Here is a 25,059-nt window from a genome sequence, read left to right as displayed (position 1 = left end):
TAAATGGAAATACAAGCTATGTTGCATTTTTCTGAATCAAAGATCTGTTATTCAGAATATCAGAAAATTTCTCAAGTTGAAATGTTACCAAATCTCTTCTCATAACTAGGCAAAATATCATGTTTCACTTAATGATATTTTCTTACCTGTGGGATCCCAAGTTATATTGTGTGCCATGGAATCCAGAAAAAATTGGCCACTTTTCTGCCACTGATTATATAATTCCTAAAATTAAAAATAATGATTAAGACGAGCATTATTAGCACCTTTTCCCACTCTGAAATAAATATATAAATTTGTTGCTTATCCCCAGTGCATGGAATCATTTCCAAAGAAGGGAAATTCAGTTAGCGATAAGTAAATTAGATGAAGGAAATTAATATACATATGGCCTACTTCCAGTAGCTCAGACATCTTTCCTTCAAATTACTTGCCTCCAAATTACAAACTCCATACTATTATTTCCGTGCTCACCATAGAAACAACCAAATGTTGAACAAATATACTTAATCCTTTGGACACTATTATCTTAAATTGCCTCACTTTTAGACACTTATTTTATTATACTAATGTTCATTTGTTTAATGAACATCTAAACTTAACTGTTAGTCATCTCTGTGATGTTAAGTTATAATCCATCACCAAGAGACTCTAAGATTAGAACTAATAAAATTAAAAAATAGAATCCAGAATAAGAGAAGTTGTGAAAATTTAATTTAAGATTTCTCATTTATAGAAAAACATTTTAAGATCTACAGCCACAAAGATCAAGTAATACTGCTTTTTTATGAGGATTTAAATATTTCCCTGAGACTTTCTTCTAATTTAGTTTCCTTCCATTCTTTATTAAATGTACATTTATTGTCACTTCTGAAGTCTAAACTATTTTCTCCAATAAAGTAATTGGTTTTCCTTCAAGCTTTCCTAACTACTATCAGAATCCCCAATTATGTGCAGAGAAAGATAACATAATGAATGCTTCTTTTGTTTTAAACTTTATTTCATAAAGACATTTTTTGCAGTGAAATCATTTTTAAATGGCTGTATTAGTTTTTAATTATTATAAATTCTTATGTCATGTTATATGTTAGAAAGCCCAATAATCTAGGAATAAAATAAACTTGGATTCCAGTCCAAGATCTGTCACAAATTAGGTGTATGTCTTAGGCAACTCAATAAACTTTTCTAGATCTCAATTTCCTCAAGATGGAATTAATATCAGCTAATGAGATACTGAATGAAGTAATTTGAAAAGCATAAAGTTTTGTGTAAATATGCAACCATTATTATTTTATCTGACAATGATACTTCGTCTTATTTTGGAAATCTCAAGTTTCATCCTGAAGGGAGTTAGGGAAAAAAAACAACAACTGATCACTTATCTGTCATCCTTTTTATTCATAAAATTATTACATATAATCCTGAATTCATTTAATAATCCCAGTTCTTTTTTTTACAGGTCTTATTCTTCATTTTTTTAAAAGCCATTCCACAATTTTTTGTACTATACTAATATACTAATTACAACTATATTAAAGGCAAAAAGAAAGAAACATGGGTATATATTAAGCATTTCAAAGGTACAAAGCTTTACTATGTACCTTTGAAGATTTCATAAAGGAAGTAGAAAAATGCAATTATTGTATAGTTTATTGCTAAATTTTAATTATTCAAGTATTCAAATGCTTACCAATAAAATAAGCAAAGAATCATTAAAATCAAAATAATTTCAAGATAGTTAATCTGAACTAGTTTATAACTGCAGTAAAATATAGTTAAGAAAATGCTTAATATACCTTCAACAATGCAGAAATCCAGATCCTATAGATATTATTTTTCTAAATATTGATTTATACACTGTGCTTCATAGAAGATTAGGAAAAGAATCTTCCAATAAAAAGGAAATTTTAAACCCCTTAAAAAAAAAAAGATAAACAGCTTACCACATTAGAAGTATTCTTTTGTTTTAGTAGGTTAACTGGCTCAAAAACACAGATAATATTTCCATATGATGCTGCAATCTTTAAGTAGAAAAATTAATTTTAATATGTAACATGACAAAGAAATACTAATTACATTTTTATGTAGGTCACTAAAATTTTTGTAGCTTTCTTCTCTATAACCCTCCAGCAGAAAAATATCTAAGCTTTCTTAGAATTAAAAATTACATGTGAAATACAACAACATAGTATTTAGATCAATTGTGAATAATTTAGCTATTCACAGCAATACAAAGATTCAAGACAATTTCAAAAGGCTTAATGATGAAAGGTGCTGTCTACCTCCAGAGAATGAACTGGTGGCATACGAATTGCAGATTGAAACATCTTTTTTTCTTTATCTTTCTTATGCTTCTTTTTTCACATGCCTTCCATGTAAATGTGTTTTGTATGACTACTTATGTGTAACTATGTCAAATTACCTGTCTTCTCAATGGAAGGGGAGGGGAAAGGAAAGGAGAGAGGTAGAGAATTTGGAATTCAAAATTTGGAAAATACAATGTTAACATTGTCAACATGTAATTAGGGGAAACAAAATATTAAATTTTAAAAAGAATTAAAAATAATACTTTCATAATTAAAATTGCTTCCAGTTCATAATATCTATACCATCCAAACATTCTTCTTAATTCTACTTTTATGAAGTATTATGGAAAGATCATTAGATAAGGAATCTGAAGCTCAAGATTCCATTCCTAGCTCTACTGCTTACTGTATTCATGGCAATTTAGGCAAATTCCTTAAGGTTTCAGAGCCTAAGTTTCTGCATTTGTAAAATGAAGTAATTGAATTAAATAATCTCTAACCTTTCTTATTGCTCTAAATCCCAGATCAAATGCTACTATCACTAGTGACTGAAATATGTTTTTTAGAGTATAGTATATAACACTATTAATTTATTATTCTCCCAAATCAATTTATTTCAAGAGAGGTTGAATGCATAAATCAAAGCTCATACTTGGTTTGGTATTTTTTTCAACCACCCCTTGAGTATTTCCTTCTTTTAAAATGAAGCAATTCATTTCCAGAGGTATCTTCCTTTAAGATGCCACAAAAGTGGAGTTTACAAAGGACCTTAGAAATGATATAGTACAATCCTCTCATTTTTCTCATAGAACTGAGATCTTAAGAACTCCTCTGTTCAAGGTCACACAGTTAGTGGCAGTCTCCAGCATTCACAGCCAATGAATTTTAGACTTTTCCTCTTCATTTTACAAAAGAAGGAAACCAAAGGCCAGTGAGATGAAGGGATTGTCTAATGTTCACACAGCTAGTCATCTAGAGATATAAGCCAGCACCTTCATTCTTCCACATAAGAAATTGCCTTGATAAACTGTTCCATTCCAAATTTAAAACTCCGTAAATTAGTCAAATCTCTAGATTCCACATTTGACTATCCTATTCTAAGAGATTCAAAATCCCCAGAAAAATATTCACACTGAACTATCCTGGGTCTCTACCCAATCCTTTGACCTCTTAAAACCTGAAATTTTAAATCTATAAGAGAAACAAATGAAACTTTGAAATTACAGAAAATGTGTTTATCTTTCTTTTGTACCAATATTTACTCATTATACCTTTTCCTACTTTCATTTACTTCTGATAAAGTAATTTTTCTGAAACTGAAATTTTACTTTCTTCTTTCAACTCCTACTTATTCTTCATAAATAAACACAAATTAAACTAAGCATTGAAGTGCATTGAATTTTACATAAAGTAAAAAAAATTTCCATCAAAATAGAAGTTAATGTACACAATTCATGCTATGCAAATCAGTGTGGCCTGAAATTGTCAAAAAGAACTTGGTGAAAGTTACAAAAGTCTAAAGAAAAATAAGTAAAATGAAAAATGTTTTTTAATATATGAAATCTATATTTCTTCAATATATAACATGGACTTAAATGGCAGTTTTCTGAATCAATTAATACTAAATGAATTCATTCTATTTTTACCAAAACAGCCAAGTCATATTTGACTTATGACTTATATTTCATTCACAACTGAGTCATATCTACCTTATGACTTATACTCTATTTTTCCAAGAAAATACTAATTTCAGACTGTGGGTCAGAGTCAGATCTAAAATAGTTACAATATACCAACCTCCCTACCATGCCCAAACTGAAAAAGCTTCAGTTGTAGCCTGGGCAATATATTATGTTTGTTATACAGATGATCAAACAAAACTAGAAGTTTGGGTAAATGATGAGATTTTTACAGAGACAATTGCAAACAATCTACCAACAGATGAAGGTGCAGTAATCTGCTTCAATGGAATGATTGCCCAATTAATGAATTTGTTGAATTGAATTCAACCAACCAGAATTTGCAAATAAGAAAATTCCTAATAATTAGAACAATCTAGAAGTGAAAATGTCTCTAATCCTGGCTGTGTTATGTGACCCACAACAAATCATTAAATATTTCTATATTCTCTTTCAGGGCACTTATTTACCAATTAATAAATAAATGGATTACTTCCCTCAACAGAGGAGAGTTCCTCCACTTCAAGTTAACAAAATCTCAAATCATTCTAGTATTCACTTTTTCCAATAGGAATGTACAGTATGAATTAGAAAAAGAACATGCTAAGAACATTGATAGATGATACTATACATTCCTATATAGGGTAAAGCCAATACTACAGAAGAGACATAGTACCTAGACTCTAATTTTGTGATTCAATATGAGGTCTTTAGATGTAATTTTGATAATTTTAAATGAGGCTCTACATTCAAGAAATATCTATCCAGCATTAACAATGAGGCCCTTACTTAACAAAGAGACTTCTTTAAAGTATCTTCCTTGTGCTGATTCCAAACATTTGCCAAATAATTTTCATTTGGTTTTGTTTGGTCTCATTTGGGTCCCCAGTTGACTGTCCTACTAATGAAAAGTCCTACCTTTGAAAATTAACTAACATAAGCAAGTTTTAAGTGAGTATGGGACATTTGAGTCAATTTCCCAGAGCTTAGTCATTCTTAACAATGTTATCTGACATTTTATGTTAGGGTCATGGAGTAGCTGGTCAGTGCTGTGAATAGTGTCAGGCCTAGAATTAGGAAGACTCAACTTGATGAGTTCAAATCTGGCCTAGACACATACTAGCTGTGTGATCCTGGGCAAGTCTTGTTTGCCTCAGTTCCTCATGTGTAAAATGAGCTGGAAAAGGAATAGCAAATCTCTCTAGTATCTCAGACAAGAAAATCCCAAATGAAACCATGTAGAATCAGACACTACTGAAAAAAAAGAATGAAAAACAAATATGTGAGCATCATAGGATCGTGTATCTAAAAATAAAAGAGAACTTAGAAACTGTTTAATGCAACTCTCTCATTTTTTAGATGAAGCAGTAAATTCAGGACCAAAAAGACTAAATGATTAACCTAAGGTCACAAAGATAAATGAATTTTAGAGCCTAGGTTTGAACCAAATTCCAAAATCCAAAGTAACATCAGAATAGAAAAAGATGGCCGGAATGTAAAACTGGGTAACTGAGAATATAGTACACAATAAAGAATATTCATATGTGACTTTTCAGTTTTCAAAGCATTGTCTTCATAATATTCCTATGTAGCATGATCATATGCATTTTACATATATGGAAACTAAATCTCAGAGACTAGACTGTGTCTTGCTCCAAGTCACATTTCTGTCTTACCATATTGCTCTTCTGGAAAATCTAACAAGGAAAATTCAGACAAACAGAACAAACAGAATTTGTGATAATTCACAAATTATCAGAGTCAAAGGAGATAAGAATAATTTTGAGGTCTTTTCCTTATCAAATACTTACCTTGTTCTACATATGACTATGTACCTGAATAAGAGGTTAGGCATTATGGCAATTGACTAGGGTGACGGTAATAAACAGTAATGGAGATAAATAATTTCAGTGAAAAACAGGAATGCTACAAATTGACTAAATCATGAACAAAAATTTAAAGTTGAAAAGGGAACTCAGAGATTCATCTAAGTTCAATCTTCTTTACTTTAAAAAAAGAAGAAACTGAGGCTCAGAGACATAAAGTGATCTACTTAGGAACAAGGAATAATGAAAATGTTGGCATATAAATCCCAGGCCTCTAATTCCAAACTCAGAAATACTTCTAAAGAATGCAAAAATATGGATTAAGAGGGCAATAAAAGACAATAGAAGTTTATAAACCAAGATAACTAAGAATGGTAGTATAACTGACAAAAAGAGGGACTTCATAAGGTGGAAACCTAAATTTTATTTAAAAATAATTCCCCAAGCATCAAGTACTTATAAAGGGTATATGTAAAAGAGAAGAAACAATACTTGATGGAATCTACATAATCCAATTTACTTAAAAACCAAAACTCCTCTTCATTCCTGACTCCAAACACAGAGGTGCTCTTTAAAAATGGAAGCATCAGCATTTTAAAATTAATGACTAGAAGATTTTGGTTCTTCTATGGGACAGAGTCTATAACTAGGCCAGGAGCAAATTACCTCAGAACTCAGTAGAGCCAGTTCTTGCTTTATGTAAATTCACATTATGGAATTACTTTGTGTAAAGCCTTCTGAAAGAAATCTGCATTCCAAGAAAAACTCATCTAGGTTAATTTTACTGTATAGTACTGTGCTTTCTTTCTCTCTGCTCTAACCCTTTTTTCTGTACTCTGAGGCCTCTAATCCCTCACTCCTCACCAACCCCTCCCCCTAACCCTCCCCTCACAAAAAAATTTTCCAACTGAAAATGGAAGAACACACAGGCAAAATCACCTCTACAATTTGAGACCTTAGATACTAAGAGAGGAGCCCTTTGCTCTCCCATCCCACATGATGTTTTCTGTCCTTCTTTGCTCAGGTATTGCATCTCCATGCCTGTCCTCTTGTCTGCTATTGTATGCCTGGTTCCCATGTGTCTGCTCCCTCCTCCCCATTCTTCTTCTAGGTCAAAGAAGGCCCCTACATGGCTGGTCCTGCTCTTGCTTCTCTGTCCCCAGCCCCCACTTGCCCTTGAATGATGTACAGACTCCAGCCTTCCTGAATACTGAATACGTGGCCAGTACACACTTCCTTCCCTCATCCTTTCCCCCACATCCATGGAAAATTTGAATTACTTTATGTATAAGCCTGTGGAACGGTCACTAGATTGTAAAGTTCCTGAAGGCAGAGATGGTTTGTTAAACTGAATCATTTATATTAGACAGTTTTGTAATGGAATAGGATCTAGAAAATAATTCTAAATCTTCTTTGTAGTGTCAGAGGTAATTAACCTAATCCAGATTAAGAAGCACTATTGTGTTTAAGTCTTTTTCCTTCCCTCCCCTTAAATGTGTAGTTGTCACATTCCTCAATTCAAAGTCACAGAATTTGTATCAGAAAACAGGATAGATATTGGGGTGCTTTTAAAGCTTTAATCCATCCTGACATAACTATTAAATTTTTAGAATATATGCTTCACTTAGATTTTAATAAAAATTCAATTTCAATACAAAGTTATAAGGAGATAAAGGTTGTCTCTTCTCTAGAAGTGACAAAGATTATCTCAATATAGTATATCGAGATATATATCTCAAAATAAATATATCTCAATAGAAAAGTATAATGAAAATTATACTTTTGCCCTGTGGCTTGGTGTAAAGAATCAATGAAAAAACAATGAGTAGGTACTTGCTCAGGATCTTTCCAGAGCCTTATCACCTACCTCACCCCTAACCTCCTAAGTTCCTCCACCAGGCTCCCAAGTGAAAGAAGATACCTATATAATGGAACACTAATTGGAAATAAAGAGCTTCTCTCCCATCCCCTATTATCCTATGGCTTCTCCTGTTTCTCTCTCTATCCCAGTAATAATCATAAATAAGTAGGAAAAAATTGTTTCCTGCTTCTTCTTCAAAGTTCTTTCAGTCCCATGCCCCTCAACTCAACCTCCCCATCTGTCTCAATCAAACTTTGTCTATCCCTTCCTATTCCAGTTCTAGAATAAAGAAAATTCCCTGTATTAGACTCTTTTTCTGTGACATTTTTCTCATCTATTATAACTCAGAGACCTGGCTTTCCCCTGATAATCTTGCATCCCTGGCTATTCTTTAGAATATGGGCTGTACTTCCTCTTACACAGATGATACTAGTTCAGGAGAAGGAATCAGAATACTCTTGCTCTCACAAAATTATGAGACTGATCAAATTATTCTACTTCTTACCTCAAATTCAGTATCTGGTTTACCATATTGATCTCTCTCAAACTCTTTCTTGGTGTATACTAGAAGATTTTTATAAGCATGTAGATGCTCCCTAACTTTCCATTTTTGCCATCTCCTTAAATGTCACGACCTACTCTTTCATTCCTCCTCAACCACATAAAGGGATGGTCAAACACTAGATCTTGCCATTACCCATCTTCTACTTTCCTAATTAGAAATTCTAAGTCTCCTATCTGCCTATAATTTCCAAGCATTCTATTTCTCCCTGTTTCATGCTTCTCATACCCCTATTTTATCACTTGATCAAAACCTTCATTCTCTCTACCCTTCAGTATTTTCTCAGGCCATTACCCATGCATACCCCTACTTCACTTACCTCCTTCTCCAAATAAGAGTTAGCCATATCAACTTTACATTGTCCTTTACTTAACCCTTCTCCCTCATTCTATCATTCAACCCTGAATTGCTCCCAATATATTTTTTGCACCTCCTTTACTGCTACTTGTATGCTGTTGAATAGAAGCTGGAGATTCCATATCCAAGCTGGCTAAATACTAATTTATTAAAAATTCATGTTATCCAAACAGAATTGGAACTTCACTATTTTTTTTTATTTCTTCCCAATTGATTCCTTTTACCATACACTACAAAAGTGATTCCAAACTTCTTTCCTGATAAATTCTTTTTCTTTTACTCCCTGCTCTCTTTAATCCCCCAGCTAGAGCTCTTGCCTCTTTATTTAAAAAAAAAGGTATTTAATATGAACTTCCTATTCACCTCAAAATTCCTTGATATCACTTCCCACCCTCTTCATTTCCTTTAATCTGTCAAAGAGATGTCCTTTCTTCTTGCAAAGGTTAATTTTTCCACATGAACATTCATCCCAACTCATCAAATATTCTTCATAAGGTTGTATCTTCAAACATACTCCTTACCTCCTTAACCTTAGCTTTTCCAAGTCTCCCCTCCCATTAAAAAAAAAAAAAATTCAGTAGTCCCTACTCTCCTCAAAGCTGTTGTCCAACATTTTCCCTCCCTTTTTCAGCCTAATTCCATGAAAAAACTATTTATAACACTTAGGAACTCTGATCAATGAAAAGAACCAATGATAACAGAAGTGAACTTAAGACATATTTTGAGATATGGCTAATGCAACAGTTTGTTTTCCTTGATTATACATATGTGTTCTAAAGATTCTGTCTTTTTTCCCCCAATGAGAGAAAAAAATGAATTTTCAAGTGGGAAAAAAAGGACAGTATTTTCTTTAAAAAGGAAATTTAATCTTTTTTAGGACCAATATTAATTTGCTTTTTGAATGGATATCTCTAGCACCGAGCATTGTGCTTTGCACAAAGTAGGTGTTTAATAAATGCCAGTCAAATAGAGCCTACTTTTTAAAAAATAGACAATAACCAAAATTATTCTCTAAAAATAAACTTCTTTAAAGGAAAAAAAATAAGCTGTATGAATGGAAATTTTTCATTTTCTCTCTTACTCGTTCCTCAATTTTTTCTAATCTGACTTTAGATTTCATAATTCAACTGAAATTTCTTTCTCCAAATTTACCGCAATTTCTGTGGTCCTGATTTCTCGTAACTGCTGCATTTGACACTGCGGACTATCTTCTCCCTCTTCTAACTATGCTTTCCTCTCTGGAATTTCATGACAGTATTCACTCTTGACTCATCTATCTCTCAGTCTCTTTCCTAGCTTTTCAATTAAATCACACTTCCTAATTGTGGCTATCTCCCAATGCACTGTCCTGGTCCTCTTTTCTTCTCCATATCAGTTCTTAAGATTTGTGTATATTATAAACCCTTCTGGCAGTCTGGGATCTTTCCCAGAATAATGTTTTCAAATTCATAAAATAAAATGCAAAGGATTATGAAGGAAACCAGTCATATTGAAAATATTTAAAAACAAGTTCACAGATTCCAAGTTAAGAATCCTCACTCTGCACTTTCTTGATAACCTTATCAAATCCCATGAGTTTAATTATCACTTTTCTGTAGGTAATGCCTAGATTTGTATATCCAGCCCAAAGTTACTCCTCTGATCTTCAGTCTCATACACTAACTGCCTTTTGGACATTTCAAACTGGATATCCTGGACATACATTAAACCAAATATATCTAAATCTATCATTATTTCCCCTCCAAATTCTCCCTCCCTTTTTCTTGGAGGCTATCGCCATTTTTCCAATAGCTTACATTTGTAATCTCAACTCCTCACTTTCTAACATCCAGCATATCTAATCAGTTGCCAGATCACGCTGTTTTTACCTCCATAACTTCTTGCATAAAACTATTTTGTTCTATTCACAAAGCTATCATTTTAATTTAGGCTTTCATCATCTCTTATTGCAATAATCTATTAAATCTCCTTGGCTCAAATCTCTCACTACCAAGTAACCTATACATTCTGCTACCAAAATATTATTCCATATTTGGAGATCTGAACATGTAATTTTCTTATTCAATCAACTCCAATAGCTAACTAGGATAAAAAACAAAAAACTCTTAGTTTTTGACATCCTTTAAAATCCAGCCCCAACTTTTCCAGTCTCATTGCATTCTGTAATTTAGTCAAGCTGGTCTCTCTTTTTCATACAATGGCTTTTTATTTCTCCTTTCCATGCTTTTGTATTGACCATATCCATCATCCATGACTAGAATGCACTTCCTTCTTGCCTATGTTTCAAAAAGTCTTCTCTTCCTTAAAGACACAACTTAAGCACTATCTTTTGCACAGTATACTTACATTTATTAACCTTTTAAAATAATGTAATCCTATGTATGAAAATATATATCCATTAGAATGAAATCTTCCTGAAAAGTGGTGATTATTTATTCCTTGTTTTTGTGTCTACAGCAACTGACTATTGGACATTTCAAACTAGATGCTCCAAAGACATTTTAAAACCAATAAAATCCAATAAACCAATAAACTAAATTTATAACCTTAAATCTTTATTATCCTTAAATCTCCTTTTTCCAAACTTTCCCATTTCTAATTCAAGTCCTCCTGGACTTCAATGTTTGTAACTTTGGTATGATCCTCAGTGTCTCACTCTTCCTTATCCTGTATATCCAAATAGCTGCCAAATCTTGCTCTTTTTACCTTGTTATGATTTCTCACATCTGACCTCTTCTTTCCACTCTAACAGCTCCCACCTTAGTTCAGACCATCAACACTTCTTATCTAGATTATCATAATAGCCTTTTAATTGATTTCCAGGACTCAAGACTCTCACCATCTTATCCATGCTATCAAAGTAATTTTCCTGAAGTGTCAATATGACTATGTAATGCCCAAACTCGGTTAATTCCACTGGTTTCTTACTGTCTCTAGAATAAAATAGAGACTCCATAGATTAGCTTTTAACACTAGAAAGACTAAATTGGCATTTCTACATTAATATAAACATATATGTATATTTTATCCATAAGGCAAAGAAAATAAAGTAGAAAGGAAATTTTTTATTTCTAAGTAAAATTATAGTATTTTGCATTACCTGACAGGTCTGGTCCTTACAGCTTTAAAATCCTATACCAATTGTCCACACTCTACCATTCCAGCCTTGAAGAATGTTACTCCTTGTCTCATACTCTAAAAGATTTAGCAAAACTAGATTTTAATCACAACACTTCATCTCCCTTCTTTGTGCTTTTGGACAGTCTACCACCCCCATTCCTGGAATGTACTCTCCTTCCTTAACTCCTCTTTAATGTCTTTCTCTTCCTTTAAAAGGCAGTTAAAGGGGCAGCTAGGTAGTGGATAGAGCACCAGCCCTGAAGTCAGGAGGACCTGAGGTATCTCAGGAGGACCTAAGTATCTGACCTCAGATACTTAACACTTCCTAGCTGGTTGTGACCCTGGGCAAGTCATGTAACTCCAATTGCCTCAGCAAAAAAAAAAAAAAAAAAAAAAAGTTAAAGATCATTTTCTACATCAAATCTTTCTTGATTCCTATAACTTCTAGTGCCTTCCCCCCCCAAATTATTTTATATTTAACTATTTTGTACATTTGTATTTATTAACTTCATATTATATGCACTTAATGTCTCCTCAATTACAATATAAACTCAGTGTAGATTGTTTCACTATTTGCAGTTTATCTCCAGAGCTAGCAAAATAGCTAACACAGGTGATGTTTTACAAATACTTGACTGATTGACTGAGGGGTCCATGATTTCTTTGGTATAAACAACCTACCAAGTTAATTAATTCCTTCTATCAGTGAAGGTAAAGCAATATTTCTATAATATAATCTTATTATCTACAAAACTTAAAAGCTATGTGACCTGCCTGGGATTACACAGCCTGATATTTATCAGAGGCAGAATTTGATGCTAGACCATACTAACTTCAAGATGGTTTGTCTGTACACTTCATCTTGCTGCCTTTCATGTTCTTTTTAGTAAAGGACTAAAGAAGTTTCTTATTTCTCAAATAAAAATTCATTTTTATAATATTTATCCTATACCTAGTCAGTAGATATTCAAACATAAAGTATTATTTCTTTCTACAACTCAGAGAGGGTAACCATAACACAATTATAAACAAATAGGTCATTCATTCATTTCTAAGCCATAAATTAATTCCAATCAGACAAAGAATTTTTCATATACAATAGACTTGCATGTAAAGTTAAGCATCAAATCAATAAGATATGTGTTTCTGAAGCTACTAACTTACAAAACATGCCAATAATAAATTCAAATTTTTTATACTTTTTATACATACCTTGCCTTGTTGCATTGAACAATCAACGCATCCTACTTGAATGTTCCCATGCTTAGCTCCAGGGATTATCTGTAATCTTTCAAAGTTACTTCCCAGTATAACAACATCACATCCAGAAGCATAGGCCTTAAAAAAAAAAAACCAAAAAACACAAGTACATGTAAAAAGAACCTTAATAATCCATGTATTATTTCAAATTATTAATAAAAAGAGAATTGAAAAATTAAAACAGCTTTTAAATTTTTGCCATGCTCAGAAAATTGGCAAAGATGAGAAAAGTCAAGAGGAGTCAATGTTGGATGGGTTATGTAAAGATAAGGACATTAATACATTATTGGAAAAGCTGTGAATCAATACAACCTTTCTGAAAAGCAATTTAGATTTATGGTAAGCAAAATCTCCATAATATCATTACTCTTTTACTCAAGAGATCCTACTGCTTAGTAGTTGGCATATGCCAAGGAGGTCAATGATGAAAAATAAAATCAAAAACAAAAAAAGAAATTACCCATACATATACCAAAATATTTATTGCAGCATTTTTTTTTCTTTTGAAGTTCTAATAAAAAATTGTAAAAAACTGAGGAACAGCAAAACAAAAATTGGTATATAAATATAAAAAATGTAATTGTGCCTTAAGAAATGATAAATTTTATGAATACAGAGAAACCTGAGATGTACATGAAAGAAAAGATGGCAGAACTAAGAAAACAATAAATAAAATGTCCAAAGAATGTAAATAAGAGCAACAAGTAAATGGAAAACTGAACTTTTCTGAAGTTATAAAATGATCATGCTTAAGTCACAAAGAAGAGATATAAGAATGTAAGTCCCTTTCTACTCAGAAGATGTGGGGTAATTATGTGTATGGAACACCATAAAAAAATAAGTTAGTTTATTTTGCTGAATTGCATTTCATGCACAGGAATCACAGCCAATAGGAAAACAAAGAAATAAGAACTCTAGGTGTTATAAAAACAAAAGATAACAAGTAAAAATCAATTAGAAGTCTTAAAAACAATAACTGGAAAAAATAAGATAATTTGTCCAGGAGACTAAGCCTGGAATCATTTATGTAAGTTCCTTTGAAGACTTAAAAGATCCAATGCACAAATAACATGCACTACCTAGAATTGATAAAATTGATAAATAAGTATAGCTATTGAGTAATTCACTAGTACTGTTTATTCAATTAATCAAGCACATTTCTGAGAAGCCATATTTCTGTTGAATATCTTTCCCATCCTAATGTTTCATAAACTTCCCCACCCACCTCCCAAGGCAACTAAAGTAACTTGCCCAGGATCATACATCTAGGCAGTGTTCTCTTGCCAAGTAGGCTCCAAATATTTTATATTATCTACAGTTATTTTAAATGGAATTCTCTTTATGTCTCTTGATGTTAGACTTTGTTGGTAACATATAGAAATGCCAATAATTTATGTGGATTAATTTTATATCCTGCAACTTTGCCAAAGTTGTTAATTGTTCCTAGTAGTTTTGTAGTTGATTCTCTAGGATTTTCCTATATCATTTGCAAAGAGTAAAAATTTTGTTTCCTCATCAACTATACTAATTTCTTCAATTTCTTTTTTCTTCTCTTACTGCTAAAGATAACATTTCTAATACAATACTGAATAGTAATGGTGATAGTGGGCAGCCTTGTTTCACATCTGATCTTACTGGAAATGCTTCTAGTTTATTCCCATTACATACGATGTTTGCTGATGATTTTTGATAGATGCTTCTTATTATTTTAAGGAAAACTCCATTTATTCTTATATTCTCTAGTGTTTTTAATAAGAATGGGTGTTGGATTTTATCAAATGCTTTTTCTGCATCTATTGAGATAATCATATGATTTTTCTTAGTTTGGTTATTAATATAGTCATTTATGCTAAATAGTTTCCCTAATATTGAACCAACCCTACATTCCTAGTATAAATCCTCCTTAGTCATAGTGTATTATCCTAATGACAAATTGCTATAATCTCTTTGCTGATATTTTAAGATTTTTGCATCACTATTCATTGATTCATTAGGAAAATTGGTCTAAAATTTTCTTGACCCTTCCTGGTGTAGATTTCGGCTCCATATTTATGTCATAAAAGGAATTTGGTAGGACTCCTTCCCCCATTTTCCCAAATACTTTGTATAGTGTTGGCATTACTTGTTCTTTAAATGTTTGGTAAAATTAATTTGTAAATCCATCTGGCCCTGGAGAGTTTGTCTTAGGGAGTTTTTAATTGCTTACTCAATTTCACTTTCTAAAATGGAACTATTTAAGTAATTTATTTCCTCCTGTTAATCTGGGCAATTTATATTTTTATAAGTATGCATCTATTTCATTTAGATTATCAATTGGGAAAAATAGCTTCTCATTATTGCTTTAATTTTCTCTTCATTAGTAGTAAATTCACCCTTTTCATTTTTGATACTGTAAGTTTAGTTTTTTTTCTAAACAAATTAATCAAATTCTAGTCAAATCTAATAAATGTAAAAATTTATCTATTTTGTTGGTTTTTCATTAAAACCAACTCATAGTTTTGTTTTAGTTCAGTAGTTTTCTTACTTTCAATTTTATCAATCTCCTTTTATTTTCAGAATTTCAAATTTAGTATTTAATTGGAGGGTTTTAATTGGTTCTTTTTCTAGCTTTTTTAGTTGAATACCCAATTTATTGATCATTTGGCTAAGAAAATAAGAGTAGTAGATTAGTGGAATAGGTTAGGTTCACAAGACAACAGTCAATGACTATAGTATTATTTGATAAACCCAAAGACTCCAGTTTCTAGGAAAAGAACTCACTATTTGACCAAAAATTGCTGGGAAAATTAGAAAATAGTATGGCAGAAAATAGGAATACCCTAAACCAAGACTGAAATGATTTCATGATTTAGACATAGTGATTCTATAAGCAAATTAGGAGAACAAGGAATAGTCTGCTTCTCAGATTTATGAAGAAAAGAATTCATGGCCAAAGGAGAACTAGAGAACATTATGAAATGCAAAATGGGTAATTCTGAATATATTAAATTAAAAAGTTTTTGTACAAACAAAAGCAATGCAGCCAAGATTAGAAGGAAAGCAGAAAACTGAGGAAAAAAATTTTTTACATCCAAGAGTTCTGATAAAGTCCTCCTTTTTAAACAATATAGAGAATTGACTCAAAATTATAAGAACACAAGTCATTCTCCAATCATCGAAGGACAAGAACACTCAATTTTCAGACAAAGAAATTAAAGCCATTTTTAATTAGCTGAAAAAATGCTCTAAATCACTATTGATTAGAAAAATGCAAATTAAGACAATTCTGAGGTACCACTTCTACATCTTGGATTGGCTAAAATGACAAGAAAAAAGAATGTTAAATGTTGAAGGGAGTGTAGAAAAACTGGGACACTAATATATTGTAGGTAAAATTGTGATTCTGACCACTCCTTAGTCATATAACTTCTGACCTCAGGAAACTCCCACAACTCAGGAAACATCCATATCTGCTAGATTCCTGAGACCACTCCTCAATTCACTGAAGACTGTAACCTGGTCAGAAATAATCTAGTCAATTGAGAACCACTCCTTCCTACCCTTGAGACGTAGAATTAGCATATCTGATTGAAAACTAGACAAATATATTGCCTTGCTTCTGTTTCTTCCAATAGAATTCAAGCCTGCTTTTGTAATGGTGTTACTTATAATAAAGCTTTGCCCCTTGACTAGAAGATGGGTTCAAGCCTGCAAATTCTTTTGAGATACCCCTTTCCCAATCTCAATACAAAGACTTACTTTTATGATAATAAAAAGAGTAAAAACCACTACTACCCTCTGTACAAAACTTCTTCCCTCTGCCAGAGTAGACCTTGGACCCTGGGCTGAAGGAAGTCACATGATCTCTAGGGCTAGAGGTCTTTAAAGGTTAAGACCCTAGGTCAGTGAAGTTACAGAAAGTGATGTGACACACAGAAAGCAGACAACATTGGTGATCATTGGTCAGTGATGGTAACTGTAATGTTCTGGTTAGCTTTCTAGAGGTCTTAGGACCAGCCTTCATTTCAGCTGAGTAATCACCACGAGAATAATCAGAGATAAAGTCCAAATTCTTTATTATCTCTTTCACATGGGGCCTGGCTAGCTTTCTGGAGGGCCTTCAGACGGGACTTGGTTTCAGTGGAAAAATGAAGGAGAGCCACCAGGAGCCACCAGGAATGTCCCTCATACAATCTTTGTTGGCTTATAATACACTCTATTATAATTACATCACGTAGGTGTCAATCTTGTAGAACTATATTAAGCAAGAAGTACATAGAGAATACAATAGAGAACTATTAATCACCATGCTAAACTAGATAACCATTGTATTATCATTTCTACTGAGTTAACACCTTCTTTCAAGTATACTTCTGCAGAGTTCTGCTCTTTAAGGTAACCTCCTTTTAGTCTACCTAAAGAAAAGGCTTAGTTCTTTTGCTATTTAAATCCTGATAAAATTCTCATTTGTCAGGTCCACAAACACATGGTGGGAGCTGGGATGCGTCTGGGGTGTATTAGGCCTCTGCCTCTCCCTGCAAGGACTAAATAAATGCTGAATCTGAAGATTAGTTAATTTGGGGAAAGGGGTCTTTCAACAACTTTGAATAAAGTTGAGAAATTATATATACAAAATTAAATGTCCCAAACCAACTTCAATTAAATGGAAATACTTCCTAAGAACTTATATGCTATAAAAACATCCAAATATACCTATAACTGGGCAGTTTTACCTTAAGCAATTCATTAATTCAATTAAACATTTATTGTGAACCTATGATAAACTAGCATTTATATGACTAGTTTTGAGGTTTACAAAGAACTGTACATCCTATCTCATTTGATGTATAATATACAGAATTTTGTGTGCAAATGTGAAGATTAAAAAGACAAGCAAATACAAATCAAATTGTTTTATTTCTTTGAGCCTTAATGTCTTCATGTGTAAAAAGGGGGAGACAAGCTGAATACATTATTCTAGGGTCTAGTCACTGGGAAGGTGAAGGTATTAACAACTGACGGGGTCAAGAAAAGCTTCCCAGAGAATGGCACTTGTACTATGACAAAGATTTTTAAGGGGAAAGATGAAGAAAGAGTGTGGTTCACACTGGGCAATACTTTTGGGAAAACAGAGGTGGGAGGTTGAGTATTTGATTCAGAGGACAACTACTAGTTCATTTTACCTGGAGTTCATGAAGGGGAATAAAAAGAAGCTGAAAAGGCAAATAGTCACTTAACCCTGTTTACCTCAGTTCCTCACCTGTAAAATGAGATGGAAAAGGAAATGGCAAATCACTTTAGTGCCTGGCACATAAATAAATGTTTAGTGTTTATTGATGTTAAAATGCCTTTAAAATGGTGACTGATTGGAAGTATTAACACAAGCTGACTCTACTAATAATGTTGGAATTGAACTTTATATACAATAATTTTTTTTACTTAGCTAATACCATCTGAATGAAGCTCAGCAATTTAAACATTAAATGATGTAGTTTCTTGACTCCCACCAATCCTCAGATCCTTGTAATGAGGCCTCCAACTACTATTTTCAAGGTCATCAATGATCTGCTAATTCTGGTGGTTTTTAAATTCTGTCCTCTTAGACCTCTTGGCAATTTCTGACTATCCATTATTTCCTAAATATTTTATCCTTCCTGGGTACCAAGACACCACTTTCCCTTAATCTTTCCCCTATTCCTCCAAATGCCCTATTGTTCTTTACTGGATCATATCTACTTTCCTCCCACTAAATCTGGGTTAATTGCTTATCTCTCTACTTCTTCAAGTAATCCCATTTGTTCATGATTATCTCACAAATCTCCAGAATTGTAATCGGGTATTATCTGAACTCCAATGACCCAGGTTTAGACCTTAAAATCATTCTTCTTTCTTTCCTCTTTTTTCCAACTTCCATACCTAATAAGCTGCCAATTTTGTTTGAATTATGTCCAAATATTTCTCATTGCTATTCCCTTCTCTCCATTACTGAGATTACTACTATAGCCCAATTGGTTTCCACGTACCAAATTTAGCCCTCTCTACTCTATATTCCATAAATATGTCGATTGATATTTGTATTTAAGACAAAAACACATCAAGCAATTGGAATAGAGCTGACAAAGTATCAAACAGATGTAGTAGCGCCAGTCTCAAACAATTTATATATAAGGGTAAAACAATCGTAATTAGTAGATCTTTTAGTGAGGAGATAGATTAGTATTAGCTTCCCACCATTACAGCATATTTAAGAGATGGAATTAGTGTTAAAGACATAGTATTAATGCTTAGATAAGAGTAGCATAGAGGAGATGGGATTAGTTCTAGTGTGACCCAGAAGCAGAGCAAGGTTAAAACACAAGGCTGACTTTGTGTAATGCACTTTGGTGCTAACCATGCTCATGGTACAGAACAACAATTAAACCTAAATAGTTCTATCCTCAACAGAATCATCCTAATTGCTACTGTTTATACCAAATCATGCCAAAACAATCTGAGGAAGCATTAGTGGTTATAAACTAGGGGACTTGAACTTATAAAAGAAAACAAGTGTACTGTGGCCATAAGTATTACAAAAATCGTAATCCCATGCTTCCTTCAATGTCATAAAAGTTAAAAAAAGTTAAAACAGTCATAATCTCATTTTCTTAAAGAGACAAACCCTTGTTAAATAGACTTTATAGATAAATTAAATCAGGTTACAGATTAAACCACTTAGAGGGCTGATTCATTTGAAAGGGGAAATTTAATCACCAAAGTCAAAAACTTTGAAAACTCAAATATCTGACTTTATTATCCTTCTAGTCAAAAATGTCCAATGTCTTCCAATTGTTTTTAGGATAAAATGGAAATTTCTCAGTCTGGCATTTAAAATCATCCCAATCTGACCCCATCTTCTTTTCCAATATAATTTCACAATTATTCCCCTTTTCTTACTGTCTAGACCAAACATCATACACGTTATTGGTGGCCGTTTATTCTTGACTTTCTACTATGACATCATGGATGCTGTCTTGATTTGAATCCAAGTGAGATAGAGTTGGACAAAGATTGACTGGCATTGGTCCTGGATATAATGGATGACCTTAGCATCTTCATTTTTGAGGTCTGACCAAGTTCTAAGCACTCCACAATGCCTAATTTAGCCACCTTCATGGCTGTGGGAACAAATAATTCTCTTACACCCATTCTACAAGGGGAATTCTTCACATACTTGTAGATATCCCCCTAATCATTGATAAGTTTGAGGCCTACTTCAACCTGGTTTAAGCCCATTTGCAAAGATGGTTCTACTAGAATATGGTCTGCCAAAAATCAAGAATATAAATGAAAAAAACTCATGCTGGAGACACTACAATAACCTGGGTGTTGAGGTATCTGAAGGACAGAAAGATTACTAAAACCTGGAAAAAAAAATATCAAACCTTGTTAATAACAAAAAAGTCAACAAAGAAAACATCAAATACTCTTCCATTTATACAAATATGCCTTCTCTGTAGATAGTTTTTGATGGAAAAGTTCTAAGGCTCAGGAGGCACAGTAAGAAGATAAAATATATCAATGCAAACAATTTTTAATCTACAAGACGCTCTACTTCAACCTAGCTAATTGTCATCTGAACAGTAAGGCAGTAGAATGCTATCCAAATTAGCTTCAGATAGGTTACATTATCATCTCTATGTAGATAATGTCCAAGTATGATGATGGTGGCAGTGCTGATGATAGTGATGATGAATGGTGAGATATATATCTAATCAAAATCTCTTCCCTGAAACCAAGTGCAACATTACCAATTGCAAGTTGTACATTTTTATATCAATGTCCCATCTGTACCTTCAATTTAATGTCTCTAAAATGGAATTGAAGTTTCCTTCAAAATACATCTCCTTTCCGATATTCTCTATTTTTGTTGAGTATCTCTATCATTCTAGTTACTAGGGTTTGTAACCTTGAAATCATCCTTCCTATTTCCATTACCCTCACTCCTCAAACCTAAATTAGCTGACAAATCTCTTCTCAACCCTATTTCTACAATGTTTTTCTTATATCTCCTCTATTCAACTCAAATTCTACTTCCATGAGGCCTTTGTTGATCTGAGCTACTAACACTTTACCCCCTTGAAAATACTTTGCTATATATTTATTTAGCAATATCGAAGAGCAGGGATCTTGTGGTAGGTACTTAATAAGTATTTGTCCAACTAAACTGAATTGTATTTTGTTTTAAGCACCAAAGTCACCTCTAAAACGATAAATGGTTCCATCAACTACTCATAAATGTCACCTGCATTTTCAATTACAATTAGGCCAGAGCATGAATAAATTTATGGATAAGTGCGTATTAATCAAAGTACTGCCAACATAAGCTTACCTAGAGACTTTGGATCAGTTCTGTACCATTTTTAAAGGGCCATCACAAAGACATGAAAAACAATGTAGGGAAGACAGATCATTTTATCTAGCATAGTTAAATCTATCCAAATGGCAATGGAAAGATTTCCATGTTTGAAAATGTTAGAGGAAAAAGTATTTCTGTATGTGGTTTCTCTAGTATAATTCATTGATTGGGATTGAGATAAACACTATATTATCCAAGAGAAAATTCACTGCCAAAGAAAAATTCTGTAATCACAATCCGCTTAACATGCTGGTGACCCTGAAGCCTAAGTAGAAAGCTCAGTGGACTCAACATGCAACATTCTTTCAGAAACATGACTATAAAAATGCAACCTAAACTTTAGTGTTTCTGACATTAATGACATAGGGATTATAATCACCTCCCAAGGGTGAAACTTATTAATTAAAATTATTCCTAAGAGGAATGAACTGCTTCATAAATAGTAAGTTTCCTCTTTCTCCTACTAGAAGTCCTCATAAATGAAAACCAAGGATTCATTGTTGAAGACATTACAGAAGTCATTGAGTCAGGGATGGAGTAAACTAGATTAGTTAAGAATCATTCCCAAACATGAAATTCTATAATTTCTTCAACATCATGTCCATGGTATAGTTTAAAGAAAAAAATTGGGGTCAGAGCAACAAATAAGAAAGATGAGGGCCAAATATATATATTTAGTGCCAAGATTAGGAAGAGACAATGGAGGAAACAGGACCAAGAAAAAGTTATAGTAGGCATTTTGGAAAGATCACCAGTCTGAGAGCCTAAAATTTATCACAATTTAGCAATGTATAGAAATTATTGTGTGTATCCCTAAAAAGTTATAGTATAAAGTTGACATCAAAGATTGAACAACAGATTCTGAGGCCTTCTTGGAGAAAATGTTTCAAAAAAAAACTGAGAAAAGAGAATAATAAACTAATCAATCACTAAAAAAAAGTACCTGGAACACTAATCTTCTTGTAACTTTATCTACACTCATGTTCCTCAGAACTTTTTTATCTAAAAGGAGGCATTTGAAGACTACATCTAAGCATGCTATCTCATCTTTTTATTGAATCTACAGCAACAGTTCCCTTTGTTCAAAATCTAATATATTTAGAACTTATTTACTCTTGATTTACTTATTTAAATGCTTAGAGGGAAAATTAATTTTTGCATTGTGAAACAAAGTATCTAGATAAAACAGGTGCACGAGTCCAATATTATTCTCTGAAGGAAAATGTTTAGTACCTTAAGGGCTGATCAGTCGCAGAAAAATCAAAGGTGGACTTAGGCACTTATAATATGGAAGCCAAACTAAATGCTTCATTCTGCTTTACTTTATTTATGGAGTGGAGGGAATAATAGTCAATTTAGTCACGTCAAAAAGTCATCTCTGGAATGTTTCATCTTTTAGAGAACACTTGCAACACTAACTGTTACTCTAAATTACATTACTAAAATATTTCCATGAATTTAAAATGATACTTTTACTCTAATATTTCACTGTAATGACATCTTCAAGATGAACACTTACAAACCTCCCATATCAATGAGACAAAATTAAGATAAAGTCCTTCTGGCTCACTTTATATAAATTCCAGACTGTATGAATTTATATGAATTTACACTGGAATATGTTGTAGTTAAGTAAAGTACAACTTCTAACATCTGTTTCATTCATGGGAAAATGTAAGCAAGTTTCTTTATATTTTCAAGGAAATCATGAATCACATATGTCATTATTATTCCTCAATTAAATGTCACCTTTACAAGAATCTGGAAAAATACTTAAAGGGCTTTCTCTCCACACAGCTATTCTTTCTTCATGTATTTTACATTGGAATTTATTGTTAGCTGCAAAACAAGTAACGATTGTTTCTAAGACACCCACTCTTTTAAATTAAAACAGCCACATAATTTTATAGTAGAAACAAGTCCAAAAAGAACGAAAGGAACTGCTCCGATTTCCAAAACTGACAAGGCTTTTTGTAGACTTTTTACCCCAAATCTCTGCATTTTCATTTGAGCAATGCCCCCCACCCCCCTCCGACCCCAGCTCAATAATCAGTCGCACTTCAGGTTTCAGATTCAGTCTAATATCCTCACGACTAACATTTCCTTCCCCTTTTCCACCTCGTCCCCGCAGTTGTCACTAGCAGAAGCCCCAGTTTCTCGGCCCGCGGGTCCTGCTCTCTCCCAGCCCCTCATCCGTCTTCCCCCGGCTGTATTCAGGCGCATTCCCCGAGCTGTCATCGCAAAGCGGATCGAGAACCAAGGGGTCCGGGGCCCCAGGGCCGCGCAAAGGCCGGGCAGTGACCGCTGCGGGGAAGGCAGGGCCGGGAGAGCCACTTACCGTGAACCGCTGGTCACCGACGCTCCCTACGGAGAAGCAGTGGTCCCCGGGGTTCACGGCCCCGGTTAGGACCTGGTGCAGGTTCATGTCGTCACTGCCCCCTCCGGTCGCTCGCTTCTGCCTTCACTCCCGCAGCTGGGGCCGGGGCATCGATGCCAGCCTCATGCCCGAAGCTGGTAGTGCAGGGAGTGGGGGTGGGGAGCGGGGAAAGGGCTGGGGCACGGAGTGAGGAGCTGGGGGGACGACAGCGACTGCTCTTCTCAGGGACGAGCGTAGTTCGGGACTTGCGGCGGCTGCGGGCACACAGACCTGGTGTCGCTTTGCCCAGGCCCGCGGCTCATTTCGAGCCGCGCAGCGCAGTGTAGAACTGGAGAGGGGAGGAGAAGGGAGGGAAGAAGAGAGGAGTGGAGGGGGCTTGAAGGAAGGAGGGACGGGGGCGGAGCTACGGGGCGCTGAGCTGCCTCAAGAGCGCACCTGTCACCGCCCGTACCAAACAGCTCCGGGTGTCAGCGAGACCAGCTCCGGAACCACCCGCGCCGGGGCCGCGGGTCTAGGTCGGACACTTGCCCAGGAACGAGCAGCAAACACTGGGGGGGCAGGAAGTGGAGAGAATCACTTCCTCTTCAGTGGCTGCAAGTCGGCTTCTGTGGAATGCGGGTGGCGCAGTAAGCCCAGTGTCTCCGCACGCTTCTTCCCTAACCTGTCCCTTTTCGGTTCCGGTCCTCGCTACCCGTTTCCCTTCCCCAGTCACTGGCCTTGATCGTTAGGAGTGCGTCGCTCTCTCTGAAGACCTATCGCGAGATTTTACGCGGCTTAGGTCTGATAGGGCGGGAGTTGTTAAAGGGACTTAACAGCCGTTGTCATTTTCATAATGAGTGAATTGGGATTCTTGACTCCGTCCGCTTCCTCCAGGTTGACCAATCCCCATCTTGAATCTGTTTTAGGCTCCACCCATTGTAAAAAAAGAACGAATCGATTTAGTGCTAGTGGGCAGCCGCATTGTGCAATATATTTATAAGTCTTCAAGGGAAGGAATGAATGGAGGAGGGTGAGGTTTAGTTACCTGTTTATTGGACGTAAGCCTAAACTACTTTTGGATAGATATGGAAAAGCTGTGCAGCTGACCGAAAGAAATATAAATTTTTTTTTATTATTCATTCTTTTTATATAACTTTATATATATATATATATATATATATATATATATTTATATATAACTTTATATTATTTATATATATATATATATATATATATATAATATATATTTATATATAACTTTTTATTGACAGAACATATGCCCGGATAATTTTTTACAACATTATCCCTTGCACTCACTTCTGTTCCGATTTTTCCCTCCCACCCTCCACCCCCCCCCC

The 25,059-nt window shown here is 34.1% G+C and overlaps 1 protein-coding gene across 3 annotated transcripts in view; it reads right to left on the bottom strand.

Moving 5' to 3' along the window:
* DMXL1 (Dmx like 1) overlaps positions 1 to 24,543 on the bottom strand; it is a 131,369-nt gene extending 106,826 nt beyond the window's left edge. For 2 of the 3 annotated variants that reach the window (XM_012542615.3, XM_031938842.1), the window contains exons 1-4: positions 23,684 to 24,540; positions 12,924 to 13,049; positions 1,944 to 2,021; positions 147 to 225 (exon numbers count right to left, since the gene is read on the bottom strand). In XM_012542615.3, coding sequence (XP_012398069.1) covers positions 147 to 225; positions 1,944 to 2,021; positions 12,924 to 13,049; positions 23,684 to 23,770 — 370 coding nt within the window. In that variant the 5' untranslated portion in view covers positions 23,771 to 24,540. Of the gene's footprint in view, positions 1 to 146; positions 226 to 1,943; positions 2,022 to 12,923; positions 13,050 to 23,683 lie in introns of all 3 variants that reach the window. The other variant, XM_031938849.1, reaches the window with a different exon arrangement.
* Positions 24,544 to 25,059: the final 516 nt, after the last annotated feature.

Source organism: Sarcophilus harrisii, chromosome 1 (genome assembly GCF_902635505.1).
Source record: "Sarcophilus harrisii chromosome 1, mSarHar1.11, whole genome shotgun sequence".
Taxonomy (NCBI): Eukaryota; Metazoa; Chordata; class Mammalia; order Dasyuromorphia; family Dasyuridae; genus Sarcophilus; species Sarcophilus harrisii.
Note: the sequence above shows the minus strand (reverse complement) of the source record. Positions and strands in the feature narration are given on the sequence as shown.